At 28.3% G+C, this 14,539-nt stretch overlaps 1 protein-coding gene across 1 annotated transcript; it reads left to right on the top strand.

Moving 5' to 3' along the window:
* Window positions 1-3,213: 3,213 nt before the first annotated feature.
* On the top strand, window positions 3,214-12,604 carry LOC111035619 (protein kinase C and casein kinase substrate in neurons protein 1). Its single transcript, XM_022317311.1, has 9 exons — window positions 3,214-3,724; window positions 10,015-10,393; window positions 10,545-10,733; window positions 10,816-11,042; window positions 11,106-11,226; window positions 11,419-11,532; window positions 11,712-11,842; window positions 12,179-12,357; window positions 12,449-12,604. Exons 2-9 carry the CDS (start codon window positions 10,031-10,033, stop codon window positions 12,556-12,558), a joined length of 1,434 nt encoding a protein of 477 aa, XP_022173003.1. The 5' UTR covers window positions 3,214-3,724; window positions 10,015-10,030; the 3' UTR covers window positions 12,559-12,604.
* Window positions 12,605-14,539: the final 1,935 nt, after the last annotated feature.

The following is a 14,539-nucleotide window of genomic DNA, read 5'->3' on the forward strand; positions in this document are numbered from 1 at the left end:
TACTAATAGTACCTGTACACAGGCACGCCAGCAGAGATGTAGCTCACTAGGTGCAAAATATTTTAAATAACAATATAAGATGTGGGGGGCTTTGCCCCCCACACCCCCTAAAACTTAAACTTATTACATGACATATATTATTTATCATCAATAATTGGCATAACAAAATATATTTAAAACATAACTCATTTTATTTATTACTTCTTATAAAATATAAAAATTAGATAAAATTTTAGATGTATAACACACACATATATATATATATATATAAATAATAGTGTACCACAGAATAGATGTCAGATAACGAAATTCATAATAATATTATTGATGACCAAAATAAATGTATTAATAATAGACGCGTGGTTAGACGTGGCTGTACACAGTACTAAAATGCGGCAGACGGTGGTATCTCAGAATAGTCAGATGCCTGAATAGCTAATAAGTATTTAATATTTACTATATTGGGAATAATCATGGGCATAAATTAAAAATTTACAGAGAAGGAATTTTTATATTTTATTATTTATTTGAAAAATCCAAATTATTAAAATTCTCAGGTGGTGCATTTGCACCACCTGCCCCCTCCTCCGGGCGTGCCTGCCTGTACATAATTATACAGAGTGTAACACAAATATAAATTATAATCGACGAATGTAACTAACTATAACTATAAAATAACTTATGTTCTTATTAATGTTATTTTTTTTAAACATACCTACCTAAAAATTCATAAATACATTTTTTTTCTGTTTTTGAGTAAAATCAAATTTATTTTAGCCACATTGTTAGTTACCTAGTTCTTAATTTGTTCTGTCAGTTCTATATCTACAGTTACTTCAGTATATATATGAATAATTAGGAATCAAGAAACCTTCTCATATATTTAAGTTTACATGAACTTTGAGGAGCAGCATATAAACATGAGTCTGACATTTTGTGATATAATCCTACGCCTCCCCACTCACCTCATTTAAACTTAGAATACTTATAAGTTGGAACTTATAACTAATCCATTTAAAACTAAAGTGAATTTTATATTTTTATCGTTACACAAAAACACTTCATTTTTAATATTTGAAAGCTATTATTATAGGTACAAAAAAAATTGTTTCTGGTAGCTGCCTGTTTGATCTATACAATTTACAGAACTGCCACTGAACAGAAGAAATAAGACAATTTATAATTTAAATATAATAGTTTACTAAAAATATTTTCAATGGGTTTGGTATGTTGAGCATTACTAGTTACTAGTTAGACCTTTACATTTCCCATATAGGAAGGTCCAGATGTAAACATATTGCATAATACATTGTATACATTACAATATTACTATACATATAACATATAGGATAGTACACCCACGTGGCTAGGTACCTACTTCGGTTTCCAAGGCTGGTTAAGTTATTTTGAAACTAGTTTGAATTAAATTAATTAGAAAGAAGAATAAGATTCGTTAAAAATGAATATCAAATTCTTTATAAGCGAACAGAGGAGTGTATTGTTAAACAACAATGAGACGTGTTTTAAAAAAAAATAATAATATTTTGGTCTGTTATATTGTTTTCTGGTATAGAAGAACGAAAGAAGTTTCAAATTACTTAATGTATCGATTAGAATTAATGTTCTCTGGTTGGTGTTTTAAACTGAATACTTTTTGATTTTAATTGCCTCTTGTCTAAGTGCAACGAAATACTGCTGTAAAATACACATTAAATAATTAAAAAAGTCTTTTATAATTGAGTTTTCAACGAATTCGATTTCAGTTATTTTGTTGGAATTCTAAAAATAGGTCCTGCAGAGTTAGGTAAAAATGTATTGTTTTGGTTAATAAGGCATTAATGCGTCTGACATTTACTTACAAGTGGCAAGTCTAACAACACTATATTATTATGTTATTTTTATTCAAATTCTAACTACGACATTGTCAAAAATTATTAAAACTTCCATTTTGCGTAAAGCAAGAAGTTTGAGATATTTGACAACTTGAAATTCAGAAATAAATTTTGTCATAAGATATGTAAACTAGTCAGTATTGTCAAAATTAGTTGGCAAACCTCGAAAATAAAACTGTGACTGATTCAAGTCAAAGTAATATAGGTAGCTAGGTGGGTATATAATAATAATTAATAACGCAAGTTGGTTATGCCTATTTACCGGTAACCAAGGTTATCTACACCGTGCCTAGTATCTATAATAATAATGATATATAACTTCCAATTTCACTCTTATATACTCGTATATAATTCATTCCGAGTAGCATGCAATATATTTATGTTATGTTATATTTTTTTTTCATAAATTAGGTAATTTATATTGACGAGCAACCTTCTGGTCATTTGATGTCACGGCGCCGCAACCACCCTGTGTTTCAATATATCTGGATAAATAGAGGAGATTCGTCGTTGAGCTCTTAACTTTATTGATGCCTTATAATTATTCCCAAATTATAGAAATACATATTCGGGGCTTTATCAGGAATATTTCCCACAGATACTTACTATTTTCCATTCCCAAATTGTTAATTTTTTTGATATGTTTCTCATAATACCTATTGTTTTATCTTTTACAAACATATTTAGTTTTCTCAGTTTTCTGTTTCTCCTAAAAAATGGATCAAACTTTCATCAAATGGGTATCTGATCTCGTCGGTAGATGGTAGGACATGTTGTGCAGAAGATATTTTAGAAGTCATTAATAAATTTCCTCATATTTCTTAATGGAAAATTCTGAAAATATATATCGTATCAATAATATCATAATAAACTTTTAAAACTAATATAGTAGGTATAATACATTTTCATGTTTGAATAATTGGGAGTAGTGTTATGTATGAACTTTTATTATGATTTATGACTTACAAATTATAATACAAATTCCCATTAATTGGAAATTTATTTCAAAAGTAGAAATCGTAGAAAATTCTTAAGAAATTTCTTAGGTTCGGGTCCAAAAGAAAATTTCCTCAGACATAGATGGATATTTCCTCTGCTATAGATACGGATAAAAATATGTACCGCTTACATAAAATTATTATATTATACCGCGTAGTTCATATTTTCACAAGTCCGGCGGTAGATGGCGCGCGCGATTGGCAAAGACGTCGGAGTCAAGTCGGCCGGCAGAGCAAGGAATGAAGGAAATGTTTTAAAAAATACCTCCGTATCGCGCGAACGTGTCCACGCATCATCATCTGGCCGCCGCCGCCGCCCGTTCGTTCAGTTTCGGCACTACTCGGCGTCACCACAGTCGGACCGGTACGGCCGTCGTCGTGCATTTAACGTCGAATTTTATGTTATTGTTGTAGTAATATTATATTGTAATTATTATTAACCATAACCGCCGACGGTTTTTTTTCTTCATCTCGCCGACCGTGTTGGGTGCCGGTTTTTTACAGTGAAAAGAAATAAGAATATGTTAAAAAATTACAGTAGGTAATGTTAATAATTACAATGCCATAAAATAACATGATATGCCGCGACGACGAGAGGAGGTACCCCACACCTGTGCCATGTCAATAATATTGATAACGGATTGATAAAGAACTGAGAAGAGAGTCTATCGGAACGTCAAATATTTTTATGACCGTTTTGTTGTCGTGCCGAGAATCGTGTTATTGCCGAGTAAAATATAACCCTCGATCGACAGTCCTGGATCCCTGAAGCTGGATAGTGGGCCCGTCCGCAGAACCACTACAGTCATCGCTCAACGACGCTTTGCGCACCAGGTAATAATGATAATATTCACCTACGAAATTATCTGCTGCACGGAAACCAGATAGGTATCTATTTCGATGTTCGCCACTGTGTGATTTATTAACAAGGCGGAGAAACGATTTCTGTCCAAAACACCATGTGCGAACAAACTGCTACTAATATTGGATATAGGTAGTTTTTTTTCATTTCGCCACCCGACAAAGCGATAACGATTTATTATCGACAATACCTGGCTACTGATTTATGGCTGATAAACGTATAAATCGTTGTAATAATGAAATCGGCTTGAAACTCGTAAATAGTTCTATCTATTTGTTAATTTCGGTAGGTGAAAGAATATTATTTGTTGCTGCCAATTTACACAAGGTATCCTATCAATAAATACCTGATATTTTACTTTTTTAATCAGTGCATACATTTCACATCAGTCTGTTGTAAATTCAGATCAAGAAAATGAGAGAGGCAATTGAAAGGGGGTTTATAGAACAACAATAAGTAAAGTACCGCTTGAATAAAGTAAATATTTAAAATTTAAAATAATAAATAATATATTGGTAGGTAAAAAATAAAAATAAGACCAGTAGTATTATTTATTTAGTCATCCTGGCCACTCTTATTTGTACATAATCTTAATGAAGTGTGAACTGAAAAATATTTTCAATTTAGCTCGTTTAAGGTTACTAACTGCAGAAAATGTACATCAAACTATGAAATCCAATATTATGTACTACCCATTTGAGAAAATATTTTAGTAAGTGTAACTGTTAGAAATTTGATTGCTCATTTGATTATGAATAACCTACATTATTCTTACCTGAAAACCTATGCACTGTTTTATTTGCACTGTTGCTCCATTTTGTAAATCAAAAATAATCCTTGACTCGCTAAAAGAATACTGTCAGGTAATTAAATTAAAAGATCGTGAGTATTTATTTGTACATTCTATACTGTTATTCATTACCTATATGATTACACAAATGTGAGTTTTTATTTTAATAATACTGATGTGAATATCACATATTTTGAGGAATCTTTTTTTTTTACTTCTTAGAATATGATATAATTTAACTATACAACTTGTTGTAATGTTTTACATTACCTAATAATAAAATGAAGCATTCAGGCTTAACTTAGTTGAATTTTGGTTTGTATAAAGGAGATAGGTACTGTTCTAATATGTATTCTATTAACTTCATATTATAAATTATAACTTTTTTGTGAGGGAATGTATTTGTGTATTAGGTACATACTTCAAAATCAAATTTTACTTTAATTACATTAGAATGTATGCACAGGTGTACTATAAGCAAATAATTGAAGTATAACTAAGTAGGATTGTATAAAGAAAATAATGTGCTTTGTTTGTAGTATAAATAGTATAATATTTGTTTTCAATATTTAATCATATAATTTATTAAAATATCCTTTTTATAATATTGTACCCACTGCCTAGTGGGATATATACTTTACAAACTATTTTGGAATTTTATTGGAGAAAACAACAACCTGTTTACCTGTTCATTGTATTTAATTATTATTATTATGGCAAACCTGGATGAAAGTTAATAATATGTAGTTTGGGTAAACTATCCTCTATCAAACAAAAATTGTTGGTAGTCATTTAGTTAAATATTATGTAGGTAAATATAATTTATGTTGAATTTAAATACTAAAATGATACATAATTTATTGCCTAATACCTATCTAGAAAATATTATATTGTCTAAACCAAACATTATATAACAAAAATTAATTGTATTTATACTTATGATTTATGAATCTATTAAGATTAACTTCCTGTATAATTGTGATAGTGTTAATACATTGCTTGGATACTAAATAAAATAATTAAAGATTAAACCAAATTTTAATTGATTCAATTACAATAATTGTAAGTTGTAAAGTAGTAAGTTTCAAATAAATTAAATTAGGTAGGTTACTTCACTGTTATAATTTCTTAATAATTAGTTAATAATCCACTGCTTATTTAACATTTAATTAAATGTATAATGTCAGTTTTATTTCTATTATATTATACATTTAAATAATCACTCTTATGTTTATGCTTTTGAAAACAATCAATAAGGTCAAACACTGGATTGTAAAAAGAAGACCTACAACATTCTTGCCATTTGAAAAGGTATCCCACATTAACAGTTGACTTGTGTAAGACCATACTTAAAAGTTCCTAGACTGACAAAAAAATAATGTATACAATTGCCATATCACATGAACCTTAGTGGTTTGTATTAGTCTTAGTCATTGCTGATGACTTATTGTCCTACTCTAAATATTATAGGTAGTCATTGAAACAAAAATGAACATTGTTATCAGTAATTAGTATCTTGGTACCAATATAGTTATTAATACTCATGCAAAATCATCAATAAAATTGATCTGTATTAGCACATATTTTTTTTTTAATATACATTGATATAAGAAGAGGCCTCTTCATACACACTAGACTGGGTGTGGCCTAGAGGGTCAAGGACCAAATATGCTGCAAGCTAATCAACATTCCACCGAGGATCATATATGATAATATTCTTCCTAAAATACTATTGATGCTATCTAATACCTAATAAATTAAATATTTATTTAATTAATCAGTAGTATTAATTATTATTTATTACATTTATCTAGAAAACACTATATTCTTGTGTTTAGTTAATATTTATGATTATGACTATTTATTATTAAGTTATCATCTAAAATAATTATTTTAATATTAGGATACATAGGTAGGTAAATTATTTTTAATTATTTAATAGATTTAAATTCAATAAAAATAAAAGTTCAAATTTTGAACTCTAAAAAGTAAAAAATGATATTTTATGTTTAAGATTAGTTAATAATATAAATTTGTTGTTATTCTATGTTATCAATTAGGTATGAATCATGGGCTTATGTAGAATTTAATTGTATTAATTTTCGGTGGTAACAAGACCCAAAAATATAATTAATTTTTTAATTTTTAAAACTATAGTTTTTGACGTTTTTAAAATAACGCTTACAAATTTCAATGTTTTCATATTTATAACTTATTATATTATTATATTACAAATTAGTTTGTTTCACATAACGTATTTCAATTAGGATTATTATTTATAAGGTATCACTAATTATTATTTTTACTCCCGTCTATTACGAATTACGATTTTTCACTCCCCCTACTTTTGTAATCGTGAAAACCGAAAAGTACAAGTTACATAATATAAGATTAAATATATTAAAATGTATACATCAGGTATGGTTGAGAATCGTATTTTTTCACATTCTTGATTCTTACAGTTAACGACAATTTATGAGTTCTACTTATCTAATTACATTGTTGTCGTGATATTTTTTACTGTCTTTAGATTTCCATAAACAAATGGTTTTATCTTTCGTAGAAATGTAATTTTTAATTGTAAAATCAGAAAAAATACTTCTTAATACGTTGATAATCTTTTAATGAATTATACATTTTTTTATTTTAATAAATAAGAGTAATGTCAATTTTTTCTTTAAATTTGTAGTAATTTGACTTGTTATTTTGAACTATATTTTAGTATAGGTTTTAGACTATATTTATCTAGTTGTGATGTTGGTATAGGTTGTTTTTCTAGAATTTTAAAATAGGTATTTTTAATTCTGCTATTAAAGGCGGGCATTAATAATTATAAATCAAAAAATCTATGTTTACACTGAAAGTATAATTTATTCTATTGTACTTCGTTTACATTTCCGTTATTATTTATATTTTATTATGAATTATGATATAGGTATTTATTTGTATAGTACCTACCGGTATCCTTTATTATCATCTCGTATTATATTTAACAACGGTATGTTTGTTTTCTCACGGCGCATTCCATTCTGTTGAGTTTCCTAAATGTCTATCCGATGAGTTAACGATGCTAACTTATAAAGATTATCTGAATTCGACTGGGAAAAAAATATTGAGTTTTAGTTATGTTACGAAATTTAATTGTTTATTTTTCTCAGCTTGATCATTGTATTCCTATAATACATAATTATAGTATTATGTATAATAATATAATATAAGCACTAATGCACTGTAGATACATTTATTTCTAAATTATGATAATCATGGAAATCTTTTTTATTGTTGTATTTTTTAACTTATAGATAAGTCTTAACTGATTACAAACTTTAACGACGTCGCCTAAACTCTGTTTCAAAAATATAGCCTTCTTGGTCGTCATTCTACTTTTTTTATACATTGCCAATTAATTGAATCATTTTTTGTATTTACATTAACCTATATTAAGGTTGTAATATAAACATACATGTTTGTATAATGTATATATATTTATATATTACATAACATTTAATAACACAGTTTTCGCAAGAGTTATATTATGTTTGTGTAAACGGTACATCCCATTAATATTTAACACTGACCTACGTAAATGAACCGGAATATAAATAATGACTCCCTCTTAGTGGCTATGATTACTGGGCAGTTCTCCGTATGCTAATTTATGCGAGTAAATACACAAATAAAATCATTTTCATTTTTCAATAAACTTGTTATTTATATAGCTGCTATTGCACTTATGTGTCAAGCTATAGCATATAGGTACCCAAATAATACTAAGTAGGAATGTAGGATGATGATGATTTTTCGACTAGAATAAAGTTTTAATTTATTCACGAATTGACAATTGTGTAAAATATAGGTGCTCAAACTGTAATAATCGAATAACTGTGTAAGTATAAAGTACTAGTAGTAGGTAGCGTCACGTACAGTTTGTAAAATATACATTTAGCCCACTACTATTATAATGTTCTAGTGCTGCAGCACTACGAGTACCTACCATATAATACGTAAACAAGTATCGCGTAGCACGCATATCGCATAACATGCAGATAGTATTTAAGTTGGACGTACAATTATTTTATAAATTGATTATTATAATAAAGACAATTTTGTTGTTTGGGTTTTGATACACTTCAGGGTACCGGTACTTAGGTAGATATAGTTTTAGGTGCTAAATACCTATACGTACGTTATAACTCATAATATTATAAGTTTACTCTTTTTGTTTATTTAAACCGAACCCTGGCGTTCAAATTGCAATGTGATACCTATTTGATATGTGGAAATGCGCGTATGTACATAATATTCATAGTATGTGCCAGTGCCGAGCATACGTGCATTACACGACGCATTACACGACGCTATGTAGATAGATAGGTAGGTAACCTCCCGTTTGTCCGGTCGTGAACGTTGATATCGTATCTAATAGTATTAAATATAGTAAAATATTAGGTAATAAAAAAATAACTTAATATTCTCGTGCCGTTCAATATTATATTAAAAACGTATCAGTAATATCGTCGAGTTACGAACGTTATTATTGTATTGTGTTCGTCCTACCGCAATGTCTCGGACGTCGTCGTTTTCGCGCTTGGCGGGGACGAATGAATAGAACTGAATATACGCGATCATAATATTTTGTTGGATGGATTTCGTGCGGAGAAATCCTACCGTACCCGTACAGCATAATAATATTAACGGTCCAATTGCCAAATGACATCATTCGTCATGATGATGGTGATGATATTGTATTATGTACTTTGTACTTATGTATTACCATTTACCATACACGGTAGAGGGAAAAACGATTTGTTACTTAAGCCAACCTCACGGCCAAGAATATTTTAACACACGTGTATCAATAAATTATTAGAATAATACTGATTCATTTAAGGCGTTCGTTAAAACAAAACTACTATATTATGTTATTATGCGCGCTGTTGTTGTAAAGCGTAGGTACACAATGAACCTGGAACAGTAGTAGTACCTATTGTATATTATAGAATTTACCTCTTCGGTTTATATTTTATTTCCATGTTTTTTTCATATTCGTTCCTGAAAGTGTAATAATAAAATTTGAGCACAAATGATAAATAAAATAAGGGCGGAACCTCACAAAACACTTATTAACTGCAAGATGTGTATAAATATTTAAAACGTTTTAAAATTTAAATTAATAATTCACTTTGAACACAACACTGGCATCAGCTATTATATATTTTCCCTACTTAACCTTTAAAACATATTTAAATTTGTCATTTTTATAACATTTATCGTTATAAGTGGTTATTAATTGCATAATTATTTATTCGTTGTATACATGACGACATGACGTGTGTATACTGTATATAGTATGTTCTTTGGAAAGAATTAATTTCTTAATGATGTAACTATTGATGACTTCTATCAGTTTCAAGTACCCTGAATCATATGTTATTTAGATAATGTTTTAATTAAAACTATTACTGTGTCTAGGTAAACATCAGTAAAAATGTCACATCACAGTGATGACAATATGTTAATAGCAAGTAGTGATTCGTTTTGGGAACCTGGCAATCACAAACGCACAACTAAACGTATCGAAGATGGCTATCGATTATGTAATGATCTTATTACCCTCATACAAGAACGATCAGATATCGAAAAAGCATATTCCAAGAGCTTAAAAGGGTGGTCCAAGAAATGGAATGAAATTATTGAAAAAGGTCCAGAATATGGAACGACAGAAGCAGCTTGGAAGGGTGTACTAGTTGAAGCGGATAGACTATGTGATTTGCACATAAGAGTGAAGGATGACTTGTGTAACGATATAATGCAACAAGTAAAGACGTGGCAAAAAGACAATTATCATAAGGTAAACACATCAGCACAATTTTATTATTTCATACTCATTATTTTGGTTTTTATACTCAATGGTATTAGTAATATTGACCTAATACAAAAATAAAATGTGATTGTACTTTTTCATGCGCTTTTACTTACTAATCTAATATTGATTACTTCAGACTGTTTTACACATAAAAGAACGAAAAGAAATGGAAGAATCATTTAAAAAAGCTCAAAAACCTTGGTGCAAACTATTGACTAAGGTTAACAAAACAAAAAATGAGTACCATATTGCATGTAAGGCAGAGAAATCAGCTTCAAACCAAGAACGAAATGCATCTGCTGACAGTTCCTTATCTATGGATCAAGTAAAAATATAGCTATTGATAACGCATTATTTAATTTTTTGATGTGTTAATTAAAAACTTACAATTTGATTTTATTATTTAGGTAAAAAAAATGCAAGATCGTGTAGCCAAATCGAAAGAAGAAGTACAGAAAGCCAAAGAAAAGTATGAAATGGCTCTACAAGAATTAAATGCATACAATCCAAAATATATGGAAGATATGACAGTTGTATTTGACCGATGCCAAGAAACGGAAGCTAGAAGATTACAGTTTTTTAAAGACACCCTGTTTACAATACACAAGTGCCTAAATGTTTCTCAAGACCCTGTGTAAGATATTAAAAATGTATTTAATTAGATTGAAAATCTATTAAATTTATTTTTATTTATTAGATTGCCTCAGATTTATGAAGAGTTTTATCATACTATCAATAATGCCGATCACGAGAAAGATTTACGGTGGTGGTCAAATAATCATGGTGTCAATATGGCCATGAATTGGCCCTTATTTGAGGTTTGTAAAGTTACATATTAATTAGTATTACTGTTTCGTTATTTTAACTGTAGGAAGCCATTTGTGATTTATTTACTAGATGTATATACAATGTCTTTGGTTTTGGCTTGGATTTAACTTATAATAATAATTGTAGTTGAAGTCAAAAAACTAATTTGTGTGCATGTGTGTTGTCGTGTTATTCTTCTATAGGATTATACAGAAGAGTTCCGGGATATATCCAAGGGCAAAACCAAAGAATCTATACCTGCTGGAACAATAACATTAATCAATCAACGATCAGTCGGTGAAGATTTGCATGTAAATGTTAGTGTGCATTTTTTCAATTATAGTTTACTTATTACAACTTAGTTAGAAAGATTGTATTAGTGTATGAGACTAATCTTATATTATTTAAATTTTTGTTAATATTATTAACTTACGAGGTTTTTTTTTGTTATTATATTTGATTTATTCACATTTTCATTTATTTATGACCTTTTTAGGATTTGCATACAACTCATCCAAAAATAAATAGCAAAAAGCCAACTGTTGCATTATCGCGATCAAATGATAGTACCGATGACCATAAGCAATCAACAGAAAAATCAAATGGAACAAAATCGCATCCAATAACGTGAGTTACTAAAATCAAAAATATTTCAGTTCAGCAAAACAATTATTATTCTTTATAAATGACACCTAAATGTCGTGCCATTTAGATTCCTAATGAAGGGGCCGTGCACCGGACCTTACATACCTGTGTTAATCGGTAAGATCGATTACACATGTTCCATATTTCCTTTGTATTTAGAAATTCCTTTTAATTTGTAGTATCATTAGATACAATTGGAAAACCTAATATTGTATGTAATTGACACAGTTTTATTTTTGTTTGATTAGTGATAAGTGATAACTATCCTGGCTATTCTTATTTATGTATTTATAATTATTATTTTTATATATTCAATAGCAATGGAGCGTCCAATAGCCAAACCCCAGATTCAAACCCATTTGAGGAGGAGGAATGGGATGAGGAAGAAGGAGTTGGTCCCGATGGTGCGCTTGTGGACAACGGTGAGCCCGGTGTACCTGTAAAAGCACTCTATGATTATGAGGGTGCTGAAGCTGATGAGCTCAGTTTCAAACAAGGTAATAATAAAAATAAACAAATTAATAATTTTGAGTAGATTGTTTCATTTAAACAAGTTAGTTATAATTAAAATCATTTTTTTTATTTTAGGGGAGTTATTTGAAAAATTAGAAGATGAAGATGAACAAGGCTGGTGCAAGGGACGTAAGGATGGCCGAGTCGGATTATACCCAGCCAATTATGTAGAATCAGTATCATAAACAGATTGATTAGTTTTTAATATCAAATAGTATGTATAATATATTTAAAGAAGAAAACAATAATGATATATATGGACTACTATGTACTGTCTGTTCCTTTGCCAAAAAAAGATGTTGTGATCCAATTAATATTTTTGGAGTATTGGTTGTTTTTAATTTAAAATGTTTGTTAATTTATATTTATTTAATGAAAAAAGCTTATTGTTATATTGAGGGAACAATTGGTAGATAGAAACAGATATTTTTATTTCAAACAATTTTTTTTCTTAATACTCCATTAATTTTAATGATAATTTATTTACTGGCATTATCTACTCTATCAAATATATAATATATTAGAAAAATGTGTAGATAGTTATATATTTACTTTAACAGCATTTAATTAAAATCAGTTATTAATTATTATTATTATTATTTACACAAAGGAGTGATCAACATGTTGAGTATCTAAGTATGTTCCAAATCATGATTTTATAGATCAAATCAAAATCTGAATCAATAAATGGATAACTTGAATATGACAAACAATTTTACTAGATACTTTTTTAGTATAATGCATTAGGGATAATTAAACAATTGAAAATGTTTAATTATTTTATTATTGAGCCAGATAAAACATGTAGTTTAAAACATTAGCTAATAATTAACTTGATTTTCAATTAAATCACTCATTTCCATTTTGTTATGTTACTAATATTTATTAAAATACAATAGTATCTGTTACTACAACAATGGTAAGCTATTGTTATTTTCTGAATGGAAATGTATTATTGGTAATAAACCGTTGTTAATTGTATTTTTTAAAGAAACATTTACTAATAATACTTATTAATTATTATTATACAAATATTAATTTGCCATTAGAATGTAAAAAAAAAAAAATACTCTGTTAACTATTTAATATTTTTTTAGTTATGTTTTGTACATAGAATATAATATTATATTATTAGCATTGATTCATGTATGATCTATTTAATTCTAATTGATTAAATTTTGTTGCATATATTAATGTAAAATTAATTAAAAGAAATACTAAAGATGATTTAAGAAAGTGTCAAGATCAAAGACAAAATGTAATAAAAATAAATATTGAAAAAACTTACTGCTGGCATTCTAAACTTCTAAACTATTATTCAACCTCACACAAACTAGTGTTTATGACTCCGCCTTTAGCTGACTATTAGCAATTAAAATTGCTTATTTTAGATTACATTCACCCACAAAAATCATATTCATATTTATCGAGGGAATAAAAAGCAAGGGAGGATGGTTTAAACACCAAAAACTCTCCTGGCTGAGTCACCACTCAGTGGTTTTATATTGTGCACCAAATAAATTTGTCTTACCAACTGTAGGTGTGTCGCTAAACACCAATTCGTTTGGCATTGACTCTACTCATTGTTGATGATGAATAATTTTAATAAAGGCTAAAGAGCATGTAAGTATGTAACAGATTATTTAAAGATTATTAGGATCACATTTTGTCCTGGGTTCAAAAATATTATGTACCAACATATATCTTCAATGTTTGATTCCAAAATTTTCCTTCTTGATTGTTTATTTGAGAATAAAAATATTGTTTTTATTATACTTCTATTTTTATTAGAAGGCATCTTTTATATTTTGTAATGTTGTTTATATTTTATTTTTTAATCAATAACTATCTACAAATAAAACAACATTAATTTTGATTGGTTTTCTCAAACTTATTATAAATACCACTAATGGAGTGTTACACAAACAATAAAAACACATAATACTGAGAACTTGCAAAAATTGATATTTTTCACATAGCTAAATGTAAATTATTAACTATGTATATATTTATTTGATTAAATATAGATATAATATAATTTATCTTTTGATAATGTTTCTATACACTGAAATTCATTAAATATTTTTAATACTATGTATTATAGTGTTTTTTTTTTGGTACATGGGCTTAATTAATCTCTAACTTATTGTTTGAACAATATCATTA

Source organism: Myzus persicae, unplaced genomic scaffold (assembly GCF_001856785.1).
Source record: "Myzus persicae strain clone G006 unplaced genomic scaffold, MPER_G0061.0, whole genome shotgun sequence".
NCBI classification, from domain to species: Eukaryota; Metazoa; Arthropoda; class Insecta; order Hemiptera; family Aphididae; genus Myzus; species Myzus persicae.

What these genes read in the sequence shown, in the direction of transcription:
- LOC111035619 (XM_022317311.1), top strand. Translation starts at nt 10,031, where the DNA reads ATGTCACATCACAGTGATGACAATATGTTAATAGCAAGTAGTGATTCG. An exon ending in ACAAAATCGCATCCAATAAC is followed by an intron (nt 11,843 to 12,178) that starts GTGAGTTACTAA and finishes TATATTCAATAG; the next exon opens with CAATGGAGCGTCCAATAGCC. An exon ending in TGAGCTCAGTTTCAAACAAG is followed by an intron (nt 12,358 to 12,448) that starts GTAATAATAAAA and finishes TTTTTATTTTAG; the next exon opens with GGGAGTTATTTGAAAAATTA.